Source organism: Prosopis cineraria, unplaced genomic scaffold, assembly GCF_029017545.1.
Source record: "Prosopis cineraria cultivar Desert tree isolate PC_DT_omini unplaced genomic scaffold, ASM2901754v1 PC7, whole genome shotgun sequence".
Classification (NCBI taxonomy): domain Eukaryota; kingdom Viridiplantae; phylum Streptophyta; class Magnoliopsida; order Fabales; family Fabaceae; genus Prosopis; species Prosopis cineraria.
In genome coordinates, this window is record NW_026555338.1 from 32732279 (window position 1) to 32758395 (window position 26117).

Sequence of the window (26117 nt, forward strand, 5' to 3'; positions counted from 1 at the left end):
TTTATCATCATGCAAGCGATGAGAATGTTACAGATAAACAAACAGTATGTCCCAAATCAGCAATCCTTGGTTTCATGTTAGGCTAAGATAAGAATTTTTTAAATCAGCAAGTAGTTTTATAATTATCTTAGAAATATCAAACATCTGATAATACACACACACACCCCATTTTCAAATACGATGCTTTTTGACAAACAAACAAAACCTCACTCTTAACTATATAGACCCAGCTTCCAACATCCCACAACGGTTACCGAATTCCCAAATCCCAACAGAGCATTATTAGGCGTTCTCATGTGTAAGTGTGACAGAGAGTGAGAGATTTTAGATATTTTCTCATGAAAAATCGTTTTTTTTTTTGGCGATAAAAGGATGTTAGAAAAGTCAAGCAATCACTGTTTTGATTCTCGGCCGTTCAACGGAAAACAGAAAGGTCGCAATCAAATGTAAGGCTGGCGACCCCAGACTCCGAATTCCAAATTTCCAATTTTAGGAAATCCATTAATCCAGTAAGGAAGGGAGCGATGCGAAGTGGTACAAACTGAAATAGTGCATTGGACCACTGTGGCAACGACTACCATCCTGCACTGCACTTCCTTTTCCGTTTGTCTCAGAGAAATCTAGGGACAAAAATGGGCAACTATAAATTCCCTCACCCATAACAGAAAAACAGAGAAGATTAAGTAGGAGTGAGATTAAAGAGGGCTTAGGAATTTTAGTGGGGCTGATTGTATCCAAATTTCCATAGCTTGCTATGAGCATCCTGGTTCTGGTACAGTCAAAATGTCAAGTAAATTTCCTTTCACTGGCAAACCAAGCCAAATCCATACAGGTATATTGATTAATCTTTCCAATAATATTAAGGTTTAACAAGATGCTGACAAAATGAAAGGGTTTGCGAAACCACCCCACACCTAACTAAAGGCTATGTATATGACCCGGAAACAAATAAAAGGCCTATCAGAAAATAAAGAATAAAATACAATGAAAGAGCCATTGTTTATGCTCGCCTTAATTAATTCCCTACTCTCCTACCCTTTCTACATAATTAAACAAACCTAGTCAAACTTCACATCAAAGGATGCTGGCTTTTGATTTATGCGGTATTCTCACCTGCGATGGAACAAAAGAGTAGGTAACAAACGATCGTTTATTTGTAACAAAATAAAACAGACATCTTGTAATTCATCAAATGTGCACATTACCTGGTTTTTGAGCTCCCAAGAGTGAGTTCAAGGTCATCTGATCCGCAATCTTCATGGATCCTCTCTCCTTCCCATGGCTTCACCAAGCCTGCTGCGTTGCTTCCAAAGGCAAATTCTTCTGAAACCACTTCAGCCATGGGAATGTCAGCAGTGTGATCAGAGCCTGCTGCTATGGCCGGAGAACATGTCCCACTTTGCCCAGGGGTCCACATTCGTGAACCGCTGCCAGCTAGAACCTCTTCTCTGAAGGGGTTTGAAGAGACCAAACTGAAGGTTGGAGAGTTAGGCCCACCCTGGGGAATCCTAATACCAGCAAACCATTCCGGGTTAACAACCTGACGTCCAGGGCTTGGAGGAGTTGAGGAGGGCAGGAAGGAGTATTGCTGCCCAACCCACCCAGGTCGAGTGGACTGATCATCCCAGTCACCTTTGGTTCGGGGTGTTCGGGCAGTTGGAGAGCTCAGAGGAGGAGTGACAGGAGCACTGATGGAGCCACTATGAATGTAGAGATGGGGGAGCTTTGAAGAGGATGCTGAAGACGATCCAGACGAGAAATTTTTTAGCCATGGAATTAGGGAATTGCCATCGCCATTAGGATTTGCTGCATAGGCTGATGAGCGTGGGCTTGGGAAGGAAGAAGAGCCAGGGCTTGGGTTGTAGGAAGCACAGGGACTTGGATGGTAAGATGAACATGGGCTCGCTACTGCAGAGCCACCAACCACATCCATACGTTCTACAGGCTTACATCCCTATATGTACACACATTAAGCTTAATCATTAGTCCAAAAATAGCAAATAACGTAACGAAAGACTCTAACATGACAGCTATTTGCAAAACCATAGTGCATCGTTTTAGCAAACAGAAACATCACCAAAAAAACAAATTTGTCCGTTGACATGCCTTTTTGAATGAAGAAAAAAACATCTTCAAAACAAATTTAGGTTGGGTGATCTAATACTATATCTTGGCATCAAAAGCTAAAGTTCTTCTATGCTGCTTTTCTGGTTCCTGTATATGTTACCAATTCTGCATTATGCAGCATACAAACGGTTAGCTCTTGGTTCCTATCACTCTTCTCTGAAGACTGATTACTTGCTTGACTACTCTATCAATAGTATCCTCAGCTTACCCAGTTATTGTCCTCAAGCTCTGATACTGTGTATTCATCTAAGCCAATAAAGTGGCTTGAATCTATAAATAACCAAGAGTGATAAATCATATATAGGTGAAGGATCAGCAAAAAGTGCTATGAAACTTTTAACCTACTTTTTTCTGGAACTCTGGCCTTCAATTCTGCTCCAACTTTTCCTTTATCACTGAAGCAAAAGTCTGAAGCTAGGGTGCATCCTGCATGATGCCATGCATTTTGCAGGAAATGCTAAATTAATACTCAGAAAGCAATTGAGTTTTGAACCGGACCAATATAGGACTGATCAGTTAATGTACAAGATCATTTGTCAGGTTTCCAAGTTCATGGGCAAAAGCCATTTTAGCTAGAAGGAGTCAAGTATGCACCGGATTAGTGCACAGCCATTGAACTGAGAACTAATTTGTTTAAGTGAAGAATTGAGAACTAATTAATACTTCATTGGAACACACAAGACCTGCTGATTTCACAAAATGGAATAAATTCTACAAGAAATGGTCTTCCTTATTTCCGAGCACACTATCACTATACCTCCGCCAACAGATGATGTGAAAACCAGAAAAAAGAGGTCTGTTGTTCAATTATATCCTATTTTTCGTACTATTCCGGAGAAGAGCATCCAATAGCTGATGTTTTAATAGAAAATTAGTTTTCCTGTCCCAGGCAGCAGCCATGATAATTTTCTGGTCAATATATCTCCAAGCGTGGATAACCACTTCGTTTTCTTTTTAATCTTTATATGAAGTGGTTTCCTTTTGCTATATCACAGAAGTATCAGCAATAGTCATTCTTCTATAATGGGGCATCTACTCAAGCCCTCAAACTCTTGAAAATATTAATCTATCACGTGGACTAGATTCTACAGACATACCTATGCCATAATCTAGACGGAATACAGCAGATTTACTTCTTTTATCATTTAATTAGTTGAATTATATGCTAGTGAAATTTCTACCTCAAACACATGGTGTGTCAACGATCCCCATACCAAGTCTAAGGAAAAAGTAACAAACAGATTCTGCGCCTGTATCCTTCTGAAGAGTTATTTATGTTAACAGAAGAATCTAAGCATAGTAGGATACCCTCATGCTTTTCACTGCCTATTCCACAAATAACAGCTAAACTGTCATTCATGTAAGCAAAATTTAAATTCCAGTTTTCAATTTTTTTTTTGGGGAAATAAATGAATAATATATTTGGGAGAAACGAAAATACTTGGTTAGTTAATTGATTATTGTATGCATTAAATATCAACTATTTTATGATCATCGCTAATGGAACAATACATACATGAACAACGAACTTTGAATTATTGGGCGTCAACGCCAAACTGGCCTCTCTTTAACAAGGACCCATCAATTTTAAGTACAGGAAGGACCCTGATAACTTCAGATCGAGTATAAATTTTTTGCTTTAGACTTGTGTCAAGGAAAACGTAATCGAAAACAAAATATCATTCCGCATAAAGAAATCAGGCAGAGTCAAACACAAGTTGCCTCCAAGTTACGGACGGTAACAGTGATTCAGTGAAAACTTATTTTGCAGCGTCATCAATAAAGCAGTTGCAATAAAGTGGCTGCATTATTAAAACTCCAACCCGCAAAAGAAGAAACCATCACGGGAAATGAGGAAAAAGGACTATCCAAAATTAGAGTACCATGCGATGTCTGTAAAAGCTTCTGCCATGTTGCAACAAGCACAGCAACGAACTAAATATATCATGAAGAAACCTTAACTACCAAATCTACCCCCGACATTTGTTCGAATTCTCAGGCCTACTTCAAAATTTTGGCAGTCATTAGGCAAGACCACGATGGGCACTCTCGTCTCCTCGAGATCTATGCCATTCAGCCCTCATGAACTGAGTCATCAAAGACCACGGAGATAGAGAATCTTTTGTGCTTCACGCTTTAAAGCGAGAGGCAGCCCCGACCAGATCTGACATACACCACCGGTGAGAGATAAAAAGCATAAAAAAGAGAGAATCTAGCCCCACTAAATAAGTCATCGCGATAGACCAAAGGATAAAAATACAGCAAGAATGGCATCAAAGCCAAGTTAATCTCCCCGTGAAAATCCCTGAAAACCCACGACGGTGCGTTTTTTTTTTTTTTTAGGGTGTGTTTTAATCTCAATTGGTAAAAATTGATTATAGAAAAATTAATTAACAAATCGTGATAATGCTTGGATAATTTTTTTTAAAGTTGATTTTGATAATTGAAGATCTTTAGATAACTTTTCAAAAACAATTATAAAGGTAGAAAAATTATGAAAAATATTCAGAATGTTAAGAATTGATTCTCAGATGGAGTAAACAATAGCTTATCCAAAAAGAAATTTCACAAGGTAAATGATGTTTGACAAAATTAAAAAATGTTTGGATAAGTTTTTACGAAATGATTTTGATCTCAGAATTGATTCTAAATGGAAATCGACGCAGGCCCTTAGGCTACACATGTCACAATTCTGAGACTCTGTGACATTCAGGTCCTTTGATTCTGAGAACTATTGCTTGCATGTGCCGCTGCCAAGCCCCACATGCTAGCAGATGCAACGAAATGTGCATATACTCACACAACAAACGAGCTCTAAAGAACTAAAGCGGATACTAAAATCAGCGAGGACTACGCAAACAAGGAAAACTCAATTTCGGCTAGCGAGGCAATAAGGCTATGATCTGATGATGGCTTAACAAAATGTCAAAAAGAAACAAAAGCAAAAATTGAGCAAGTTCACTGACAAATGAAGCCACTAATGTGAAAGAAAATTCCCTAAAAAAATGTAAACGAAAAACAAAAATAAAGGATACCTTGCGGTAAGTGGTGCCGTCGGGTTCAACAGTCCAGCCAGCCTCGTTGCAGAGAGCCTTGAGCACCTCATTGTTGTCGCAGTGTTTAGGGAGCTTGTAGTTGCCATACGTTCTGAGACCAGCAAAAATCTTCGCGGCTATGGCTCTTCGCCTCCTCTCCCTCCTCTTGTTGTTCTCCCTCTCCTTCCAAGTTGGTTGCCTCGTCCCAGACGTCATCTTTGATGCAGAAAACGCTCTAAGGCAAAAAAAAGGTGACTGGAAATTCAACTTGCAAGAACGAAAACTGAGGAATAGTTGACTGAAATTTTATGGTGGAGAAGAACCACAGGGTGATTAATTAACACAAACACTTCACGCTTCGTGTTCAACGAATCTGCTATCGAAATCGAAGATCGAACCCCAAAAAAAACGCTGCAAATCGGTGAAAGTGCTCCAAGACGACGTAACAAATTGTCGCGAAGCACTGAGAACAAAACAGAACAAGTTCACAACAACCAAATAACTAATCCGAAAACGACGAGATGAAGCTGCAGCGAACCGGAGGAAAAAAGACGCTTGATTAAAAAAAAAAAAAGGACTGAAACAGCTCAATCAGGAGCAGTCAAATGCGAGAAAATTAAATCAAAGTGGAGCAGCTCGAGTGATGCCGGCGATCTAAGCAGATCTAAGCACATGGACCACACACCTCGCCGGATTGAGATCGGAAAAGGAAGATCATGACGAGGGATAACGGGTCGGGAATTATGCAAGTGTGAAAGAAGAAGCAGAAAAACCATGAATTGGCGACAAAAATGTAAGACGTATAGTGATGAGCGGGACTGAAAAGTAAATACGACAGTCGATTTTAATTAGCCACGGTATTGGTGTATAATTACGATTATGCCATTCCAGGGTGCCAGAGTGGGGAGTGAATTGTAATTCCAATGAGCGTGAGTCTGACTACGTGCTAAGGTTGACTGAACCGAACTTTAGCCCCCACGTGACAGTGGGAACCTGTCATGTGGGTTGCGGCTCCTGACCAAAATTCAATTCATTAGTTAATCAGAATAAAGATTTGTGCCCCCAAATCAATCTTCATTTTTTGTTTGGTTTCGTGGAAGTTTTCTTTTCTAAAAGTTCTCAATAAATTAAGTTCTATTTTATGTTTGTTTCATCTAATAGAAGAAAGTTCCATGATTGAGTTTTGTTTAGAACTTAATTAATACGCCTCTCTGACAAACTTTTGATGTTGACATTGGCTCCAAGTAAATATCCACAAGGGCGAATCAAGAAAATAATACAAGATCAGAGAGGCTTAATTCAAAAATTTTATTCATGCATACACACACCCCACTTAATAGTATTTTATAAAAGGAAAAACACACACACACACACATTATATCCAGGTCCAGGCTTTTATTGATGTGCATGGAGTAGCATCATGGGCTTGAGGCCCAATTTAAATTATGAAGGGTATACTGAATAGTCCAATATGCAATTTGGGGCTGTGATTTCACGCCCAATGCATAACGGGCTCCACGCCCAATAAACATTCTAGTCGTGACACTACAGCTTTATTGTTATTATTATTATTTTTATTTACAGTACAGCTTGATTTTCCAGCAACATCATCAGCAGAGGGTCTTAAGTATAGCAGAATGCAGCACCAGGACCTGCGTCCTTAACTCAAAATCTAAAGGCTCCCTAACACAGTCTGTAATACTAGAAAATAGCTCAACACCAGTATGCGTTAACGTTAGCGCTTCCCTGGCAAGAATGTCTGCAACACCATTATCATCTCCGCTACACCAGTTCACCGCGCTCCACTCTCTCCCCAGCATGCTTCGAATCTAGTCGATAAGTTCCCGATCTGGATGCATGTCCACAGCTCCTTTGTCTATCACCTCCACCGCCTCCGTGCAGTCAGTCTCTATCTCCACCTTTCTCCAGTCAAGATCCCAGGCTCGTTTAAGGCCCCATAAAATCCCCCAGAGTTCTGCACTGAGACTATTTCCCTTCCCAATATAGCATTGAAAGCCGGAAAGCAGGTCCCCCGTATGACTCCTAGCAACACCCCTACCTGCAGTAGCTTCTCCATCCTTACCACACACTCCATCAACGTTCCATTTAACTACCCCCATATACGGTGCCCTCCATGATGATTGCTTCTCGATACCTGCTTCTTACACCAGCCTTGGGTTCGACCATTTTTCCATGTCATGCACCTAAGCCAACATCGCATGCACACCCATACCCTTGTTCTGGAACACTCTTGAATTCCGATTAAGCCAGATCTGTCGACACATACGACTAAACCAGATATCCCATCTTAATCGCTTTCTGATTATCCTTTATTTTAGATTCCACTCAATTCACTCCACATAGCTCTCCTTTGCATTGAAACTGATCCATAATTCAAGAGGAACAAGTCTTTCCCAGCAACCCGCAGCCAGTGAGCAGTCCCTTAACACATGCAATATATCCTCCCTACACCCATTGCACAATGAGCAACTATCATCCATTTGCAACCCTCTCTTTGCTCTGAATTCATTTGTCATAAGTCGCCCGCGCGCGCACAACCATTGGAAAGTTTTATGCCTTTGCGGAACTGCTAACTTCCACAATGTCCTCCATAAACTCTGATTTCTAGACCCAGTAGTTGGAGATAACTTACGAGAAGCAGATTTTAAAGAGAACTCTCCACATTTGACCATCGCCACCTAGGGACGTCATTACCCGAATTCACCTTCACTCTCTTTATAGCACTGTGGACATCTTCGAACATACCCTTCAAACTTTTTTTGTCCCACCCCCTGATGGTGATAAGTAATAAGCCGCCGAATCATCAATCATGCTGTCAGGAACTTGTGAAGTGGCATACGAAATCAAAGGATCACGATGCGGAATTCAACAGTCGATCCAGAACTTCACTCTTGAGCCACTCCATATCTGCCATGCTATCCCTTCCTATGTGTCTTCCTATGCTTTCTTTATCCCATTCCAAGCACTTGAACCCCCCTTCGTGCCTCTATATCTTCGGAATAACATCATCTCCACAGCGGTGCTTCTCCCTTATAAGCTTGACCCATAATGCATCCCTGCGCTTTGTCAAGCCCCAACCCATCTTCATCATATGCTTTATTCTGACGCTGTGCCACTCGTAATCCCAAGCCCCCTTCATCCTTCCTTTGACATACATCCTCCCATGCAACAAGGGGCATCTTTCTTTTCTCGGTCGTTCCACCCCATAGAAACCTTCTACACTTCTTATCTATCTTGTTACACGTGTATATAGGCAGCTGAGTCGACAGTATAGTATTTGCGGGAATGGCCACTACTACTGACGGCGCCAGTGTTTGTCGAGTGCAAAAGACAGTGTGTTGGCCTTCCAATTTGACAGTCTCATGTCCGTTCTGGTCAACACATGCTGGAACGTGGCCTGTGATACCTTCTTATGGTGCAGGGGAACACCTAAATACCTCCTAAGATCATCGGTCGGGATGAAGTCTAAGAACTCACTAATCTCCTATACACTAGTACGCCTCACATTTTCAGAGAAGAAGATGCGTGATTTTGAGCTATTTACTTTCTCACCCGTCACTGCGCAAAATCATCAAGGCATGCCTTGTTCAGACTTGCTTGATCCATACTAGCTTTTGCAAATAGAAGTAAATTATCAGCAAAAAACAAATGCAAGTTCGCCACATCATCTCTTTTAAGTCTAAATGGTAACCAATTGCTTAAGAGAACACTCTTAAAAATTGTTGAACGCGATCTCTTAATTAATAATATTCCTAAAAGCTTGATAAATGATAGAGCACAATGGTGTCTTGCAATCCATATAGCCGACCCCATCTAGTGGGATAAAGGCTTGTTGTTGTTGTTGTTGGTAACCAATTGCCATTATCAACTTCATTTTGTATCATATGCCCCAACTTCTCCATTACTAGCACAAACAGGTATGGAGAAATTGGGTCGCCCTATCTAGCTTTCCTTGACAGTTGAAATTTGTCTCCTTTGCACCCATTCCATAATACTTACATTGATGCAGTCTTTAAACACCTATCCACAATATTAATAAACTGCCTTGGTAGCCTCAATTCTTCCAAACAACAAATAATAAAATTCCACTTTACACGGTCATAGGCCTTTTCGAGATTAATTTTGATTGTCATAAATTCTTGTGACCTCTTACACTTATGAAATGAATGAATAACCTCTTGTGTCATAATGATATTGTTAGTACTTTGTCTTTTAGAAACAAAACTACATTGGTTAGGAGCCACTATATATCTTTGACATGATTCCTTTCAGTCTCGTTGCAAGGATTTTTGTTACTACCTTATGCACAACATTACATAGATTAATGAGCCAAAAATCCTTCATAATCTCTGGAGCATCATTCTTTAGAATCAACACAATATTCATATCATTCATCTTCCTAATCATATGAGGATTATTATAAATTTGCTTAACCAAATGGACAACTTACTTCCTAATAACATCCCACTGACTTTAAAAGAACAGTGGGTTTAATCTATCCAGCCCTTGAGCCTTCATAGGACCCGTGAAGAATATTGCCTACTGCTTAACCTCAATACTCGTGAACTCCATTCCTAGAATGGAAAGGTGATCTTTAGGAATGTGCGGAAATTCGCTTGCAAATATAATATGCCCATTAAAAGATTACTCCTCTGCATATAATTTTGTAAAAAATTCGATCCCCATTTTTTTCAACACCTCTTTATCATAAACCCATTCCCCACCTTCTCCTTTCAACGCCTCAATCATTTTCCTTCTTTTTTGACATTTAGTCATAGTATGGAAGTATCGAGTGTTTCTATCCCTTTGTGAGTACCAATTGCACCGTGATCGTTGTAACCACATGACTTCTTCAAGTTCAAGAATCTCCTCAAGCTCCTCTCATGCACGTCTTCTTTCCACTTCCTATCTCCTGTTGCTTGGATTAGTAATCAACTTCTTCTTTATGCCTTCCACCTTGAATAATAGATCTTTTTTTTTTTTTTTGCTTATTAATGTTCCTAAAAACATTCGCATTCCAATCTTGGACGTTTGATGCAAAACGGTCTACATTTTCCTCCCAACTACTTGATGTGACCTAAGACCCCTTCACCAACGATGTGAACGCCTCATGCATCACCCAAGATGCAAAGAAACAAAACCCTCTCTTCTCCCTCTCCCTTTGTTCCTCTTTCCCTAGTTTGATCATTAAAGGACAATGATCAGATTTTACTTTGGGTAAGTAAACCACTATTGCTTCAGGAAAACACTTAAACCAATTGGCATCCATGACCATTTTGTCAATTCTACTATAAGCATGCCTATTACTCCACGTATACTTTGGTCCTTGAAACCCAACATCAACCATCCCAGCCTCCTGCATCTACTCCATAAATAACTTATTTGGTCCCTGCGATGATCTTGCCAACGAGCACCTATCTTCTTTTAGCAGTGTAGCGTTGACATCACCACACACATCATTTTTGTACCCTACTCTTTTCAATCTATCGTAGCTTTTGCCATAGGAGCCTTCTTTTATTGTAACATGGGTGGCCGTACACAATCAATAGATCTATGCATCCCTAGTTCCTTCATTAAAAGACCAAATTAGAACTTGTTCATCTTTATCCTTAGCCTTAAACTTAACTCCATCACCCTAAAAACACAAAATACCTCCACTATATCCATTAGCCTCGACGCATTCAACATTTAAGAAGCCAACCCTTCTTGTTGTTCCTTGTGCTTTGTTGCTATCATGTTTAGTTTTCAACAATGCCAGGAAGTCAAACTGATATTTGCTTTTTATTTTTAAGAGTAAACGTGAAAAACTCCGTCCTCCAATCCCGCAAACATTCCAGACTAAAATATTAAATATGTTTGGTTTATGTCCATAAAAACATTTAAATATTAAGAGCTTAGACCACTATCAAAACTCATTCTGCAACTGACTCTCAAAGTCACATATATCTGTCATATCCATGTCTTCTTCGCCTTATTCACATGGCTGTAAAGTTTGGTTTAGATTCCGCATTCCCATCAAATGTGAGCCTGGATCTAAAGGGTTATCATCTAATTTTATGATAGCCTCATCCAATTTAGCGTATTCATTCCCTTCATATGCCACTGTCACCACATCCTGTACCATTTCCTTGTCCTTTTGTTCTACTTGTGCATCAACTTGATTAAGGACTACGGACTCTTTAGCTCATAGTAAAGCTTCCATTGCACTGACATTTATTACTTTTGAGCTTTGCCCACACTCTACTCCCTTTCTCGACCCATTTCTATAATTTCCTATCAGCCCCTTACTCTTTATCCTTTTGTTCTGATTGTACAACCCACTATTAGCATGTGTTTCCAGCCCAGTCATAGCCTTTTCCCCTGCCTTACCCTTTAGGCCCAGCCCATTTTGCGTAACACAATTTCTACTCAGTCCACTTGTCTCCTTCTCAACAAACGCACGTGCATTCAAGTTGTTCGGAATATCTCTCTTCGAATCTACATTTTCCACTGCTAATGTTGTATACTGAGATCCTTGGCCTCCAAATGTACCCTTTCCTTGAGAATCTTTCCCTTGATTATTTGGTTAACTCTCTATCCAGCCATCACATCAGAATCGCCTCCCCTGTTGCACCAACTTCTATGAATCATATTGTGTATCTATCTCGACAACCATACCTTCCTCCTCGCTCATCTGTCTATTGATTTGAATTGATTCAGCCTCCCTTGAACCTTCCACATCCATCGTTATCATTATCAGACCTTTTTGAGTTCCTTTTTATCCTTGGTGTACATCGTTCAACATTCTCCCTGGACAATGATCCTTGTTGTGCCTGTACTTCCCACAGTTGAAGCATATCAAGTGTATCCCTTCATATTGCACCTTTTTCTCTTTGCCATTAATGAAGATGACTGGCCTCAGAGCTTTCTTCAAGTCAAGTTTAACACATATCCTAACAAAACAACCTTTCTTATGCTTCATCGTTGTCATGTCGACTTTGAGGACATGACCTACTTGTGAGCCCAACACATATAAGATACCTTTATCATAATAATCTAACGAAAGCTTTGCTATTCGGATCCATGCAGCAATCTTTGTAATCCTCTTGTCATCCGGATCAAAGTCCTCCTTCCATAGCTGAATGGCCAAGTAGTGGTCAAACAAGAGCCATGGTCCTCCCAACAATGCCACATTATAATCCTCTTTATTTTCAAAATTCATCACAAAGAACCCTGACCCTATATCAATAACCTCGACGTCTTCATATCTGCTCTATATCTTAGGCAGTTTGCCCTCCATATACCCTATTTGCACCTTGTGCCCTAACAGCTTCATAATAATGACGTTAGTCCACTTCTTGGCCAGTCTTTCTTTCTCTTTCACTGGAATAATCACGTCTGAACCTCGTGACGTCATCTTGACAGATATCCTCTCCTTCTATCGACCGTTGCTCCACCAATCTTTATCTTCCTCATTTTCCTTACCATTCGTACATGACTATTTGAGAATTGGTTCGTCCTTCCTTATGATATGTGCTTCCTTTTCCAACCCCTCTGCCTCCTTGCTTACCATCATCTCATCTCGCATCCATGATTCATCTCTAGGGAGTAGGCTTTGGTCGTTTGAGAATTGCCCTTCTCTTGGGCGGAATTTCTTCCTACTTCTATCTGGAACATCCCTCTCCTCCGGTGATGGCGCTCGGTTCTCTCATTCCTTTCCGCTCATATTAGGTTTTCACTCTAACTGGACATATAATTGATATTGGCTTTGAACTTTGAAGAAACTTGACTACATGTCGAAGCACCAAGACGGAATTTATGGCCATTGACGAGGGGTTATAATTTTGTTGGTTCCATAAGTGCCTTTTGGTAGCTTCGTTAAAACTTTGGCATTTATTTTTTATTAAAAAAAATAAATGATATTAGCTTGTCCTTAAATATATTTATTAATGGACACGCGTACCTAGAATGAACTTTAAAATGGGGAAGTTTCTTCCCTAAATTTTTTTACTGATGCTAGCTTAACATATTAGTGGCTTTTTTTAAGAACCAGACACGTCATTTTTTAAAACATTGCATGGAATTTAAAAATAAGTCGCATTATTTATAATTCATTAATAATATTGCAACTTGCATATAAAAAAATTAAATTGATCATTTTAATCTACCAATAATTGATTATATATATAAGCAAAACACTAATGAGTGATAAATCATATGACAATTTAGATAATATAATTTTGTTTGACGGACTACCAAGCTGGTTGATAATTAGCTTAAGTTTATGCAGCTTATATATAAGATACAATAACATAAGTCATATTTGAGGTATGATTGGGCATTAAATATGGTCTCTACTCCTTTCTGTTAGATCAAACTAGTGTTGGTTAATGTAATGATTATTCCAAGGATTATCAAAGTATGTTAGTGTAAGAACTAAGACGCACCAGAGTTTTGTAAACACATTAATCAGAGAGGGGGAACGGATAAGTACGCAGTGAAAATGCATAGAGCCCCGGGGGGGGGGGGGGATAATTAATTATTAATTAATGTTTGTCAAAAGCAGTTCTAATTGTCAACGCTAAGTTGATTATGCGGTCGGTCATATTAGTTTTATAAGACGCTATTTGCATCACGCCAAACTCAAGGGTTGTTATTCATTTCTCAACCAAAAATATATATATACTGGTACTGCTAGTGTGTCGTGTTTAATATCAAAGACAGTACTATAATTTAAGGACAAGACAAGCACACAAATGTTTAATGCCATCCGTTAATTTTAGGATCAAGTCTTTCTTCTTCCCTAGCTATCTTATCCTAGATACCTTTTCTATTCCTATTTACAAGTCATTTTCAATATATTTTATTAAAATTAAAAAAAATCTTAAATTTTATTAATTTTATTTTAAAATTTAATAAGTTTTTGCCTATCCCCCAATAAAGATAAAAGAAACTATTTTTAATAATTTTTCTAATATATAATAAGGGTAGAAAGATAAAGACAACCATAAAAATAGTAAAATACCTTATAAATAGGATTAAAATTAATATTTTCTTTCTTCCTTGTAAAAAGTGTTGGATATTATGAAATATTTTTGAGTATTTCAAAAAGAATTGCTACAAATTAATAATATTAATTATTATTTAAGTCTATTTATTATTTTATAGCATATAATTTAAACAACATTATTATTTAAAATTATTTTTAAATTATGATTAAGGTGTTTTATTGTCTAACATTATGAGACTTGTTTATAAAAAGTAGTGCTTGCCATGGGTTTTAAAAGAGCCTTTGTGCTTTCAGCATTTCTCTTCTCTTTTATCATACTAATTCATTGTGCAGTTACCTGAGTTTATTCTATAAATTTATATTGTTCTGTGTCCTTACTTTTAATATGAAGAGTTTGTTTAATCTTGAAGAGCTATAATGCTATCAATCCAATGTGGCAAAATAACTTTTAAAGATAGTGTTTTCGAATACAACTTAGATTATAATTTTATTTGCTGGTGTCAAAAAATAGAACAAAAGGAGTACACTATTGGTTGGAGGATTTTCTTTGGTCAGAAAAGATGGGAGAAGAGAAAAAATTGTATATAAAAAAAATGATCCCCTGAGAATTTAGGATAAACAATATTTAGGGATCAAATAAAGAATACTCCATCTGATAAACAATATGAACATTTTCTTTTAGTTAATTTTAGTTCAAAATATAAAAATTTCAGTATTTAGCTTAGATTCTTGTGGCTGTGAATTTATGATATTTTTCTCACTTATCATAAATTTAAAATAAAATAAAAAACAACAATATATATTTTTATGAAAATAAATTTTTTATTAATATATATATTATTGTTAAAATATACTTCCTCCCTTTAAAAATGTTTGGCATATTTTGAGAGTTTAAATATTTACAAATATAAGGTATTTTTAGTAATCTAAGACGTAATCATTATATTTTTTTCCAAAGTGCCCCTATTGAATAATCACTTTATATTTATTTTAGAGTAAAACATTTTATTACACAAAGATAAATATAAAAAGATTGTAATAATTTAAAGACCAGTAACTATTTTATTAAAATGAGACTCAATTGAAAATACAAGTATTTCTATTTTAGATGTGGAGGGACTATCATCCAAAATATTGCGCCTAATTCACTGGGACTAGCGACTCACTAGGACTAGCGACTTTCGCTGTGTAAATATTAATTAAATAAAAGACATTTGAAATAAAGGAAATGGAGTGTTAAAATTTTAAATTGAATTATTTATCTGTTAGATGATTGGAATATTTACTTTAATTTTTCCTTGAAGCCAACCTATCATCGAAACAATGTTTTTCACACCAATTAGTTTGACCCCACCCCCTCTAGAATTTCACTCATCAAGACTTGAATGAATGAATAAAAAGCATGTCGCAGGTTTAATGAAAATCTAGTAGCTCTCTTCTCCCCATTGATATATAGGAATGCTGACAGTGACACTAACACGAAGTCAACTTCCATTTATGAACTCCCATATATATATAATAATCTCTTTTAGGCCACGACATTAGTCAATGAAACTATGAAAGCCCACTAAAATTATTTTATAGCTAGTAAATCAATTTATGATTCGATGTCATTGATAACAGATTAGACCAGCATTTTAGAATGAACAAATCAGTCCTATATAACGCCTAAGTAACCACATCCTTTCACATTCCATGGCTTCTCTTCTTTCTTAGTAGCTTGTCTCTTCATTTTTGCTTTCAACTTCATTTCCATCTCACATCGCATCAACTTCTCCAAGGCGATTTCTTTCAGTTTCGCCCAAAAGTTTCTGCCTTTGTGAACACACATAAGCTTCTCTTTTCGTTGTTGAGCCTTTTCTTTCACAATGATACCCTTTTTGCTTACGCTATGCTTCTCTACCTTCTTGTGTGTTGTTTCTGCTCTGAGCTCTGATGGGGTCTCTCTGATTTCACTCTCAAAGCATTGGCCATTTGTGCCTCCTTCCATAAGCTCAAGCTGGAATGTCTCTGACTCAACTCCATGCTTATGGGTCGGAATCCAGTGTGGCTATGCCCATAATGTCATCTCCATTAACCTCACTTCTTTTTCCATTTTTGGTCGGTTGGGACCTGAAATAGCACAATTGAGTCACTTGCAAACTCTTACTTTTTATAACAACAGTCTCTCAGGAAGAATTCCCTCTCAAATAAGCAATTGTAGTATGCTTGTTTATTTAGACCTTTCTCAAAACAACTTTACAGGAAAAATACCAAATGGCTTAAGCAACTGTAGTATGCTCGAGCACCTGGATCTTTCTGTGAATGCTCTCGGTGGGGAAATTCCAAATAGCTTCAATAGCTTGCGAGAATTGCAATATTTCAACCTTTTTTCCAATCTATTCTCAAACATTGGAATTCCTGAATACTTGTTTGATTTTCCTCAGTTAGACAGTGTGTTTTTGGAATACAACAACCTAAGTGGTCCTATCCCAACGAATGTTGGCAATAGCACCAAACTTCAGAGGTTGTATTTGCACAATAATCAGTTGTCTGGGATGATACCCTCTTCTATTGGAAACTGCAGTAACTTGAAGGAATTGTTTCTGGGGGAGAACCGGTTGCAGGGGATTTTGCCTCAAAGTCTTGACAATCTCCAAAATCTTGTCTTTTTTGATGTAAACCATAATAATCTCGAGGGTCCAATTCCATTAGGTTCTAGAAATTGTAAGAATCTAGAATTTTTGGATTTGTCATACAATGTATTTAGTGGGGGGATTCCTACTGAATTGGGGAATTGTATTGGCTTGACACAAATTTTTGCTGTTCATAGCAACTTAGGAGGCAAAATTCCATCGTTCTTGGGCCTATTAAGCAACCTTTTTGTTCTTCGCCTTTCCCAGAACAATTTAGCTGGACAAATACCTCGAGAAATAGGTCGTTGTAGGTCTTTGGAACAGTTGATTTTACATACCAATCAACTTGAAGGAGAAGTTCCTAGGGAGTTGGGGATGCTAACTGAGCTGCAGGATTTTCAATTGCATAACAAGAAGCTCACAGCGAAATCCCAATTAGCATATGGAAAATTCAAAGTCTGGTGTATATTTTTTTATACAACAATCGTTTTCATGGGGAAGTGCCTTTAGAAGTCACCAAGCTTAAGCAACTACAAAAAATCTCACTGGCTGATAACAACTTCTCTGGATTTATACCTCAAAGTTTAGGAATGAATAGTAGTTTGGTGTGGTTGGACTTGACAAATAATAGTTTTACTGGTCACCTCCCTCCAAATCTTTGTTTTGGAAAGAAATTAGAGAGGTTGGTTGTGGGTATCAATCAACTGCAAGGTAGCATACCTTCTGACATTGGAGCTTGTACAACTCTCACAAGGTTGATTCTAAAATCAAATAACTTCATTGGAGTTCTTCCTAATTTTAAAAATAATATGTATCTTGAATACATGGACATCAGTGACAATAGCATCAGTGGGGCAATTCCGTCAAGTTTAGGGAATTGCAAAAACCTCACTGATATTAATTTGTCCATGAACAAACTTTCAGGGCTCATTCCCTTAGAGCTAGGGAAGCTTGCAAATCTTAGGAAGTTGAATCTTTCTAACAACAATTTGTATGGTCCTTTGCCTCTTCACCTAACAAATTGTACCAAAATGGAATACTTTGATGTAGGATTCAATTACCTGAATGGTTCATTTCCTTCAAGTTTGTGCAAATGGACAAGGCTATCAACTCTGATCTTAAGTGATAATCATTTTACAGGGGGCATCCCGGCATTCTTGACAGAATTTGAAATGCTTTCTGAGCTACAACTTGGGGGCAATGCACTTGGAGGTGAAATTCCTAGCTCAATTGGATCATTGCAGAATCTGCCATATGGGTTGAATTTAACTGCTAATGGGCTGGTAGGTGATGTTCCATTAGAGATCGGGCAACTTAACATGCTTCTGAGATTAGACTTATCTCTTAACAATCTATCTGGAAGCATAAAAGTTCTTGAACAACTCTTTTCGCTAGTTGAAGTCAATATTTCATTCAATTCATTTATTGGTCCTGTACTAAATGCACTGATGAAGCTGATGAGTTCTCATCCCTCATCGTTCTTGGGCAATCCTGGTATGTGTGTTAATTGTTTTCCCTCAGATAGCTTCAACTGCTTTAAGAATGTTGTTGTGAGGCCCTGTGCATACAAATCAAGCCATCAGAAAGGACTGAGTAAAATTAAAATCATATTGATATCACTTGGATCATCCATTTTTTTCATTCTTTTGTTGTTAGGACTAGCTTTTATGCTTCTCCTTCACAAAAGATATTTGAAGGATGTTAGAATATTTGCTAATCACGGTTCATCTTCCTTGCTCAAGAAAGTCATGGAGTCAACAGAGAACCTAAATGATCGATATATAATTGGTAGAGGAGCTCATGGAGTTGTCTATAAAGTTTCACTGAATCCAAATGATGTTTTTGCTGTGAAGAAACTTCCATTTGCCAACAACGAAGGGCAAAGCAAAAGCATGAGGAGAGAACTTGACATTGTTGGGAAGATTCGGCATCGAAATCTGGTCTGATTGAAAAACTTTTGGTGGGGAAAGGACGGTGGCCTGATCATGTACACATTCATGCAAAATGGAAGCTTGCATGATGTTTTGCATGAGACGAATCCACCACTATCCTTGGCATGGAGCGTTCGCTATAAGATAGCTTTTGGAAGTGCTCATGGATTGGCATACCTCCATTTTGATTGTGATCCAGTCATAGTACACCGAGACATCGAACCACAAAATATACTTTTAGATTCTGATATGGAGCCTCATATTGCTGATTTTGGTATTGCCAAGGTTTTGGATCAAATCGCTACTTCAACAACCTCTATAGCTGTTCCTGGAACAGTGGGGTATATTGCACCAGGTGACTCTCCTCCTTATTTTTTGTCATTTTATTCTCATTTTTCTTTTCTTGAAAATTCTTTAATGGATCGACATGTTTTCTTTGGTTTGTGACAGAGAATGCATTTTCAACTGTAGTGAGTAGGAAATCTGATGTATATAGTTATGGAGTAGTTTTGCTTGAGCTATTAACCAGAAAGAAGGTGTTGGATGCTTCATTTATGGAGGGAACAGATATAGTGGGGTGGGTTAAATCTGTATGGGAAGAATCAAAAGAAATTGATGGGATTGTTGACCCAAGCCTTGGGGATGAACTTTGGGATTCAAATGTAAGGGAGGAAGTTGAGCAAGTTCTGTTGGTGGCATTTAGATGTACTGAGAAGGATCCAAGTATGAGACCAACAATGAGAGAAGTCATCAGCCAATTGATTATCAGAAGAAAAGCTCATGGCAATTAGTAATAACTAGAGTGCTCCAACGACCCCATGATAGTTTCATTTATGATCTTGAGTTTTTGCTTCTTTCTTTTCTTTTCTTTTTTTTTTTTTAATGATGATCTTGAGCGTTTATGCTTGTCTTGATTGTAAAGTAGATAAAGAGATTGAAAGTCATGGCCAATAAGTTGTTGAGAAAGAGCAATGAGCGCTTTGTCCAAATTTCTCATTTGAAGCCAAATGGGTCTACGTTTCACCTTTAATAATATCTCAAATATTTAATTGACTCGTACTCATTAACAGCAATCATCATATTATTTAATACACCTTTCAGGTTCTATCTACAGAGACCATTCAATAAATGTCTTAATATATATAATATTTAGATTGGAAGACGCAACACTGAACCCATTAAATACTAAACGTCGGTTTATTTTTCTTGAGGCCCCTCAAAAAGTTTATTCATGCACAGGCAACTTTTACTGGTTAACCTTCATTAATTTATAATTTTTTGTTTATACTTACTGCCATTGCAAGCATTTCCATGCCTTGGAGTATAAACCATGAATACATGCAGCCTGATTTTAGAGGGAATATGCCTTATATCAATATTCAATAAACTTTCATATCGCTTTCATGTGTACAAACGAAAGCGATGTAAATGTAGCAGACTTTACAGTAAAGAGACTGGCATTGTGGTTACTGAAACAATTACAGTAATCCTAGTATTTGGTAAGTTTTCCTTATGAGGCTGTCTTGGACTCAAAAATTCATTAGCAGGAGGTAATTTACTAAATACAAACCAATCACCATTGCTTTCAATCCTCATGATGGTCAATTCTTTCTCTGAATCTCTCTGATATTTTCTCTGTTCTTTCTTGCTATATTTCCTCTGATATTTGCTGCTTCATGTAATATATTTACATTCTTGTCACTGTGCATATTGGTCTTCTGGTTGTTCGAGCTAGTTGGATCATAACACATCATTACCAAAATGTAGCAAAAAATAGCAGATCAGTGGAGTAGGGGCTATGGAGAGGTTCAACTATATCACTATCAGTCACTGATCGATCTCTATCCTGTTCATTTGGATTCCTTAAACTAAATTAGGATTACAGCCTATTTAATTGTTGGAAAAGATACGAATTATATTGGAATAAAATCATTAAATATATACTTATATAAAGATGTTTGATGATTTTGAAGTTATCAAAGATAAGAGACACAATTAAAATTAAAACATCAAAAGTCTAAAATATACCAGCTGCCACACTTATTTTAAACTCATTTCTTAACGACATCATATATCCTAGGTAGGACTAATTAAGTTCATATTCATGCAGCTGTGTGACCTACTATATTGGATGCATAGGCACGTAGGTTGTTCATTCTCATAATCAGAAATGGCACCAGACCACTGAGTTATTCAGTTTTCTGGAACCCATTTGTAGCTGAGTCGCCTCCATCAGTTCCTCTCGGCGGGTCTCCATCACTGGATGTTAATGGATGAGACAATCTGTTTCAAAAAAAAAATTACTCTTACTCATTATGCTTACTATTTACTGAACTTATACATATAGTATCATTTATAGAAAGTATATGTACTTACGCTTCAGTTTGAGTCTCATCTGTTGTTTGGGATGTTTCACAGGAAATGGTTGGCTTGATATTATTATTATTATGCTTATGTGTTTCTGTCGAGCCTTCTGTGGTACTTGCTTGCCTCTTTGCATCCCCATTTGGTGGTTGATAGGATACTGAGTTATATTCTCGTGGATGGTCATGTGTACCTACAGAACCTCCAGGGGTTCCTGTCGACCTTACTCCATCTTTACACAGTTTCCTATAATTTGATCTGTTTCAAACACCATTACTTTTATTGATTTATATATATATATATATATGTATATATATATATATGCATGTCATTTATCAAAAGCAACAATATTTGACTTCAACATATGAGAACTGATTATAAGAAAATTGTCTTCTAATCAATCGGTTTTGTTTCTTGCACCGTAGTTTCATTCACGTTTTTTGTTTTGACCAGCACTTACGCCTTAGTTTCATTCACATTTTTGTTGTTTGTTGAGAGCTTTCGCAGCTGGTAGTTGTTGGCTTGACATTATGTGAGCCTTCTGAGGCACCTTGTTGCCTCTTTTCATCCTCTGGATATCTATATCAAAAAAAAGAAAAAAAGAAAAATACTATATATATATATATTAATCTAATTATCATCAATTATACTTGATTATATAGCTCTCACACATAAATTTATATGCATGTATAATTTAAAAGGACGTCAAATAATAACCTGATGATCGATTCCTTTGGTTCCATGAGTTTTCGTTGATAATCAGCAACAGCAACTCAGTCTGAAGATATATGGCTGAATTGCATGAGCTGGCATGAGATGAGAATGTATTTATAGAGAGATGAATTGAAGAATTGTCATTATATATATTATTCATAGTTGCATTTGCATAGTTTCTTAATTTCATGGGTTCCAATTCCATGTTGTTTTCGATTGAAAATTCAACAGCTGCATACGACTACGAACAAACAAAGTCGATACGATCAATTTTTAAAGTAAAAGTTAGAAAATCTAATTAATGGACTTCCCACTACGTGCTATATATGGTTGAACTATCAAGCCTCACCATGAAAATTAATTAGCAAGCTTTGTTTGCAGGTCTATTTCATGTGCTCCATGTATGTATATATATACATATATACATATATATCATATGCGTCACATGCACTATTAGAAAAATTGAGTTAATTAGGTCTAAAGTTCTATGCCTTTTGGTTAAAACAGCGGACAGGAAAGTGGCAATTATGCTTCATAGAATTGGAGATTAATAAAAATGATTAGTGTCACATACTGGAGTGCAGCCTTGTGTGTTTTGTAAGTGATGCGCACAAAATTTTAACATATTGCAAGTGCATGAATCTAATATAGTAAAGTGAATCATGGTCATCTCACAAGGAATTAATTAAAAGAAATTGGTACAAACGAAAGTTGTTTTCATCTTAATTAAGTTAGTCAATCAAAGATGAAGTTTTTATTAAATTAAAAATATGAATAAAATAAAATGAGTATAGAGAATAAATTTGAGCTAAGATTAGCAATTAAAGAATACCCTAGAAATTCCAATCCCTTTTTGTGCTTTACAATTCAATTTTTTTTAGTTATCACATTTTAATTTAACTTTGAAATTGTCACAACCCCAAAAAATGGAGGGTAATTGGCACGGGGTATGAACCATATAACACATCTCCGTAAGCCTCTAATCTTAAACTCATTTCATTTCTAAAATGTAATAAAATTTATATTAAAATTTTAACATTTTTGGTATTGGTCATTATAATAAAATTAAAAAAAATTGTAAAAATTTTGACAAAACCTCGTCTGTAAATAGAATCTTCCAAAACTCTACAATACAAAAATATTTACAGAATATCATGTCAATCAAGAGCTTAGCTCTTCCAACGAATAGACAATATATATACAAAAAATAGAAGCCCTAGGCATAGCATATGTAGAGCACCTAACTAGACCTCTCCAAAATAACATACATAAGCATTGATAGTTACATAAAACGGGAAATTTTAATCAGTTCTTTACCCAGCACATCTATGAGTTCTCATGGATCGATCGGAGGATCGGCATCAACTAGGGTATCTGAGACTAAAAATAATTTTCCAATGAATACCATCCTAACAATAAATAATTGAACATAACAAAAGATTTAAACAATTATGTTAGTTAAAGAGGCAACGATCTTTATAAAAATTTAATAAACTTTGAAATAAAATGATTCTATAAAATTTTAAATAAAATCTTGAACCATTAAAATCTCATAATAAATAATATTATCACTTGATTGCAAGGAAGCAAATAAAAAAAAATCAATAATTATAAATAATTTACTATTTAAAACTAATGGGATGTAAAATTATCAAATAAGCAAATTCATATAATAGGGACTTATTAGAACAATTAACAAACATGGACACACAGTCCACGAGGGTAAATAACTAAACGCGGCGCTCGCCACGAAAACAAATGTGGACACACAGTCTATGAAGGTAAGTAACCAAATATAGCTCTCACCATGAAACAAGCGTAGACACATAATCTACGAGGGTATGTAACCAAACGCAGCCAAGGCCATGAAACAAATGTGAGTACGATGCTCATGAATAACCATCTCTCCGTTCCACGTGCGTTGGCCATCGCACAAGGTTAATACCTCCTATACACACTCTGCTAACTAGGTGTACCATGACGCGTCAAAGTCTAATGGAACTGCTGTTAGCAACTAGTGTTCTATATAATTTTTTTTTTAAAAAAATTATTTTCAAACATGCGAGAAATTGATAACCATTCAATCAAGTTTTCCTTTTCAATGTCGAACTAGCATGAATTGTTTTTCCGTAACAATTCAATAATTTTCAAATTGAAATCCCACAATTAGAATTCAAACTTGTATTTACTGATTAACTAAAATAATCAATTCTGGTAAAATAATTTCACAAAATAAAGTAATTTAATCAAAAAAATATCTCATAATCAAATTGTTGTCGTAAAAAGAATTTACATAAAAATGTAATATTTGAATAAAAGAGATTTTAATGAAATATTAGTTGGGACGCTATCCACTTACCTGAAGTATTCTCAAGATTCAAAATTCACCTTATACCACCTCAAGCAAATTTCCCTTTTTCCAAATATCCTATAAAATATAATAATATCTTAATGAACTTTATTTTTGAATCAATAAGATCCCTTTCCAAGAGAATCCACTTAGCCAAAATTAACAAGAATAACTTTAAAATTTTAGTCACACAATTTACACATAAAGGTTTATCCATAACATTCAACCATAGTTTGTTAGTCAGTTAAAATATACTCTCTCCTTAAGCTTTTTGTTAAATGCCCACCATACAACATTCCAAATCATTCAAAAAAAAAAAATTATAACCTTTAATTCTCTTATCCTAACAAATTCCAAATATCCAAGTATAACTTCTAAAGTGATAATATATCTTATGAATTATAAGCCATATAACTCTCCACAATTCAGAACTCAATCAAGATCTTATTAACTCCTAAGATAGATTCCTTCACAAAACTCAATTTAGAATAACCAATTAATATTGCTCAAGCCCAAGCATGCTTCTTGTGAAATTAACACGATTACACACATACATATAGAAAAATCAATCAAAACTCTTCTAATAAGAATTTTATCAAACACCTTGTAAACATTAATATCCGATTGTAGTACTAAGGTTCACTCTCTTCAATTCAATTTTTTTTTCATCATCAATTTTTTTTACTTTAATTTCCATGTTACCTAATCTTCTTATTCCTTCAACGGAAATCAATTGGCCATAAAGAACATTTAAATAAATTCATCCTCTATAACAACAACATAAAAGTGAAATTATCCAATGAAAATCATGCTCTTAAACTCAAATTTCAATTTAAATCAAGCTTCCCTTTCCATATATACACACATATAGTCACGAATAACAGCAATAGCACAACAAAGAAAAATCACAATCTCCATCATTAAAAAAAACGCACAAATCAGATAAGGAAGAGGAAAAATTCAGAATTTCAGATAGCAAATCAGCCACAATAAAGCACATAAAGAAGAACCTGATGATGCCAAAAATGGAAGGAGAGGGAAAGAAGGACTTGATGCTCTAAGTCACAGCAGCTCACACAGAGGGAGAAGAGGAGGAGAAGTTCATGGTGGAGAACAGGGGGAGGAGATTTCTGAGACATCCAAGTCGATACTCGAATAGAGGAGAAGAGGAAGGGTCGCGCGAGCATGACTTCGACGAGAATGATGGGAGAACATAGTCACTAATGGCTGCTAGCTGAATGAAGGAGGAAGGCGACACTGTAGATGAAAAGGGAAAGGAAATCAGTGCAAAAATGAGGAAGAGAAGTGCGACGCGATCTCCACAACAACGTCGTACAGAACTCTAGCACTTCCCCACCAACGATGAATCGACAACAGAGAAGAAATGAGGAGGAGACAGAATGAAGGTTCTAGATATGAGACATCTCTCCCTCTCTCAGCTAACGATCCTTGGCCGAATTCACTGGAAGCAGAGAAGGCAAATATATTCTGATGGTATTGAGGGCAAAAATGGTAATTTCACAAAACTGGACACAAAAATAAAAATCTCTCTCTTTTTGCCCCAGCAAGAATCAAATACATGACCTGATGCACTTAACTTATCAGTGCAACTCCCACTAGAGTAAGAATCCTTCTTAATAAAATATTTTCAAAAATTAATTCAAATACAATTAAAACATATTATTATATATTTTAATTTTTTTCACTTAAAATTCTTAGGTTATTGCATAAATTAAGGCTTTAAATTAGATTATACATCTATCAATTACAAAAATCATGATCTAACTATATTATAATATCTCAAGTAAGTCGTGATCTAATTATGCACAAGCCTTAAGAGATTATCTAAGGCTAGCTCTTGAGTATATGTCTATCTCAAATTAGATTAAATCTAATCCTAGATTGCTTGATACACAACCTATTTGAGATTTTCTTTTATCAATGGCTAGTTTCAAAATTCAAACACATATA

At 36.5% G+C, this 26117-nt stretch overlaps 2 protein-coding genes and 1 pseudogene across 9 annotated transcripts; 1 reads left to right on the forward strand and 2 right to left on the reverse strand.

Annotated features, from left to right (window-relative positions):
• Window positions 1-773: 773 nt before the first annotated feature.
• LOC129316051 (BES1/BZR1 homolog protein 4-like) lies at window positions 774-5957 on the reverse strand. Of its 3 annotated transcripts, none has more exons than XM_054960296.1 (3): window positions 5163-5956; window positions 1206-1954; window positions 774-1113 (listed from the first exon to the last, which is right to left on the reverse strand). In XM_054960296.1, exons 1-3 carry the CDS (start codon window positions 5376-5378, stop codon window positions 1110-1112), a joined length of 969 nt encoding a protein of 322 aa, XP_054816271.1. In that variant the 5' UTR covers window positions 5379-5956; the 3' UTR covers window positions 774-1109. The 3 variants fall into 3 exon arrangements, with proteins under 3 accessions (XP_054816271.1, XP_054816273.1, XP_054816272.1); XM_054960298.1 differs by lacking the exon at window positions 5163-5956 and adding an exon at window positions 4011-4448; XM_054960297.1 differs by lacking the exon at window positions 774-1113 and having other exon boundaries at window positions 1202-1954; window positions 5163-5957.
• Window positions 5958-15958: 10001 nt separating this feature from the next.
• On the forward strand, window positions 15959-19652 carry LOC129314872 (receptor-like protein kinase; annotated as a pseudogene).
• A 1071-nt stretch (window positions 19653-20723) lies between these two features.
• LOC129316890 (uncharacterized) lies at window positions 20724-25580 on the reverse strand. 6 transcript variants are annotated; one of them, XM_054961274.1, is made up of 4 exons: window positions 25157-25580; window positions 21800-21860; window positions 21095-21340; window positions 20724-21001 (listed from the first exon to the last, which is right to left on the reverse strand). In XM_054961274.1, exons 2-4 carry the CDS (start codon window positions 21823-21825, stop codon window positions 20908-20910), a joined length of 366 nt encoding a protein of 121 aa, XP_054817249.1. In that variant the 5' UTR covers window positions 21826-21860; window positions 25157-25580; the 3' UTR covers window positions 20724-20907. The 6 variants fall into 6 exon arrangements, 4 of the variants coding, with proteins under 4 accessions (XP_054817249.1, XP_054817250.1, XP_054817248.1 ...); XM_054961275.1 differs by having other exon boundaries at window positions 21800-21874; XM_054961273.1 differs by having other exon boundaries at window positions 21800-21888.
• Window positions 25581-26117: the final 537 nt, after the last annotated feature.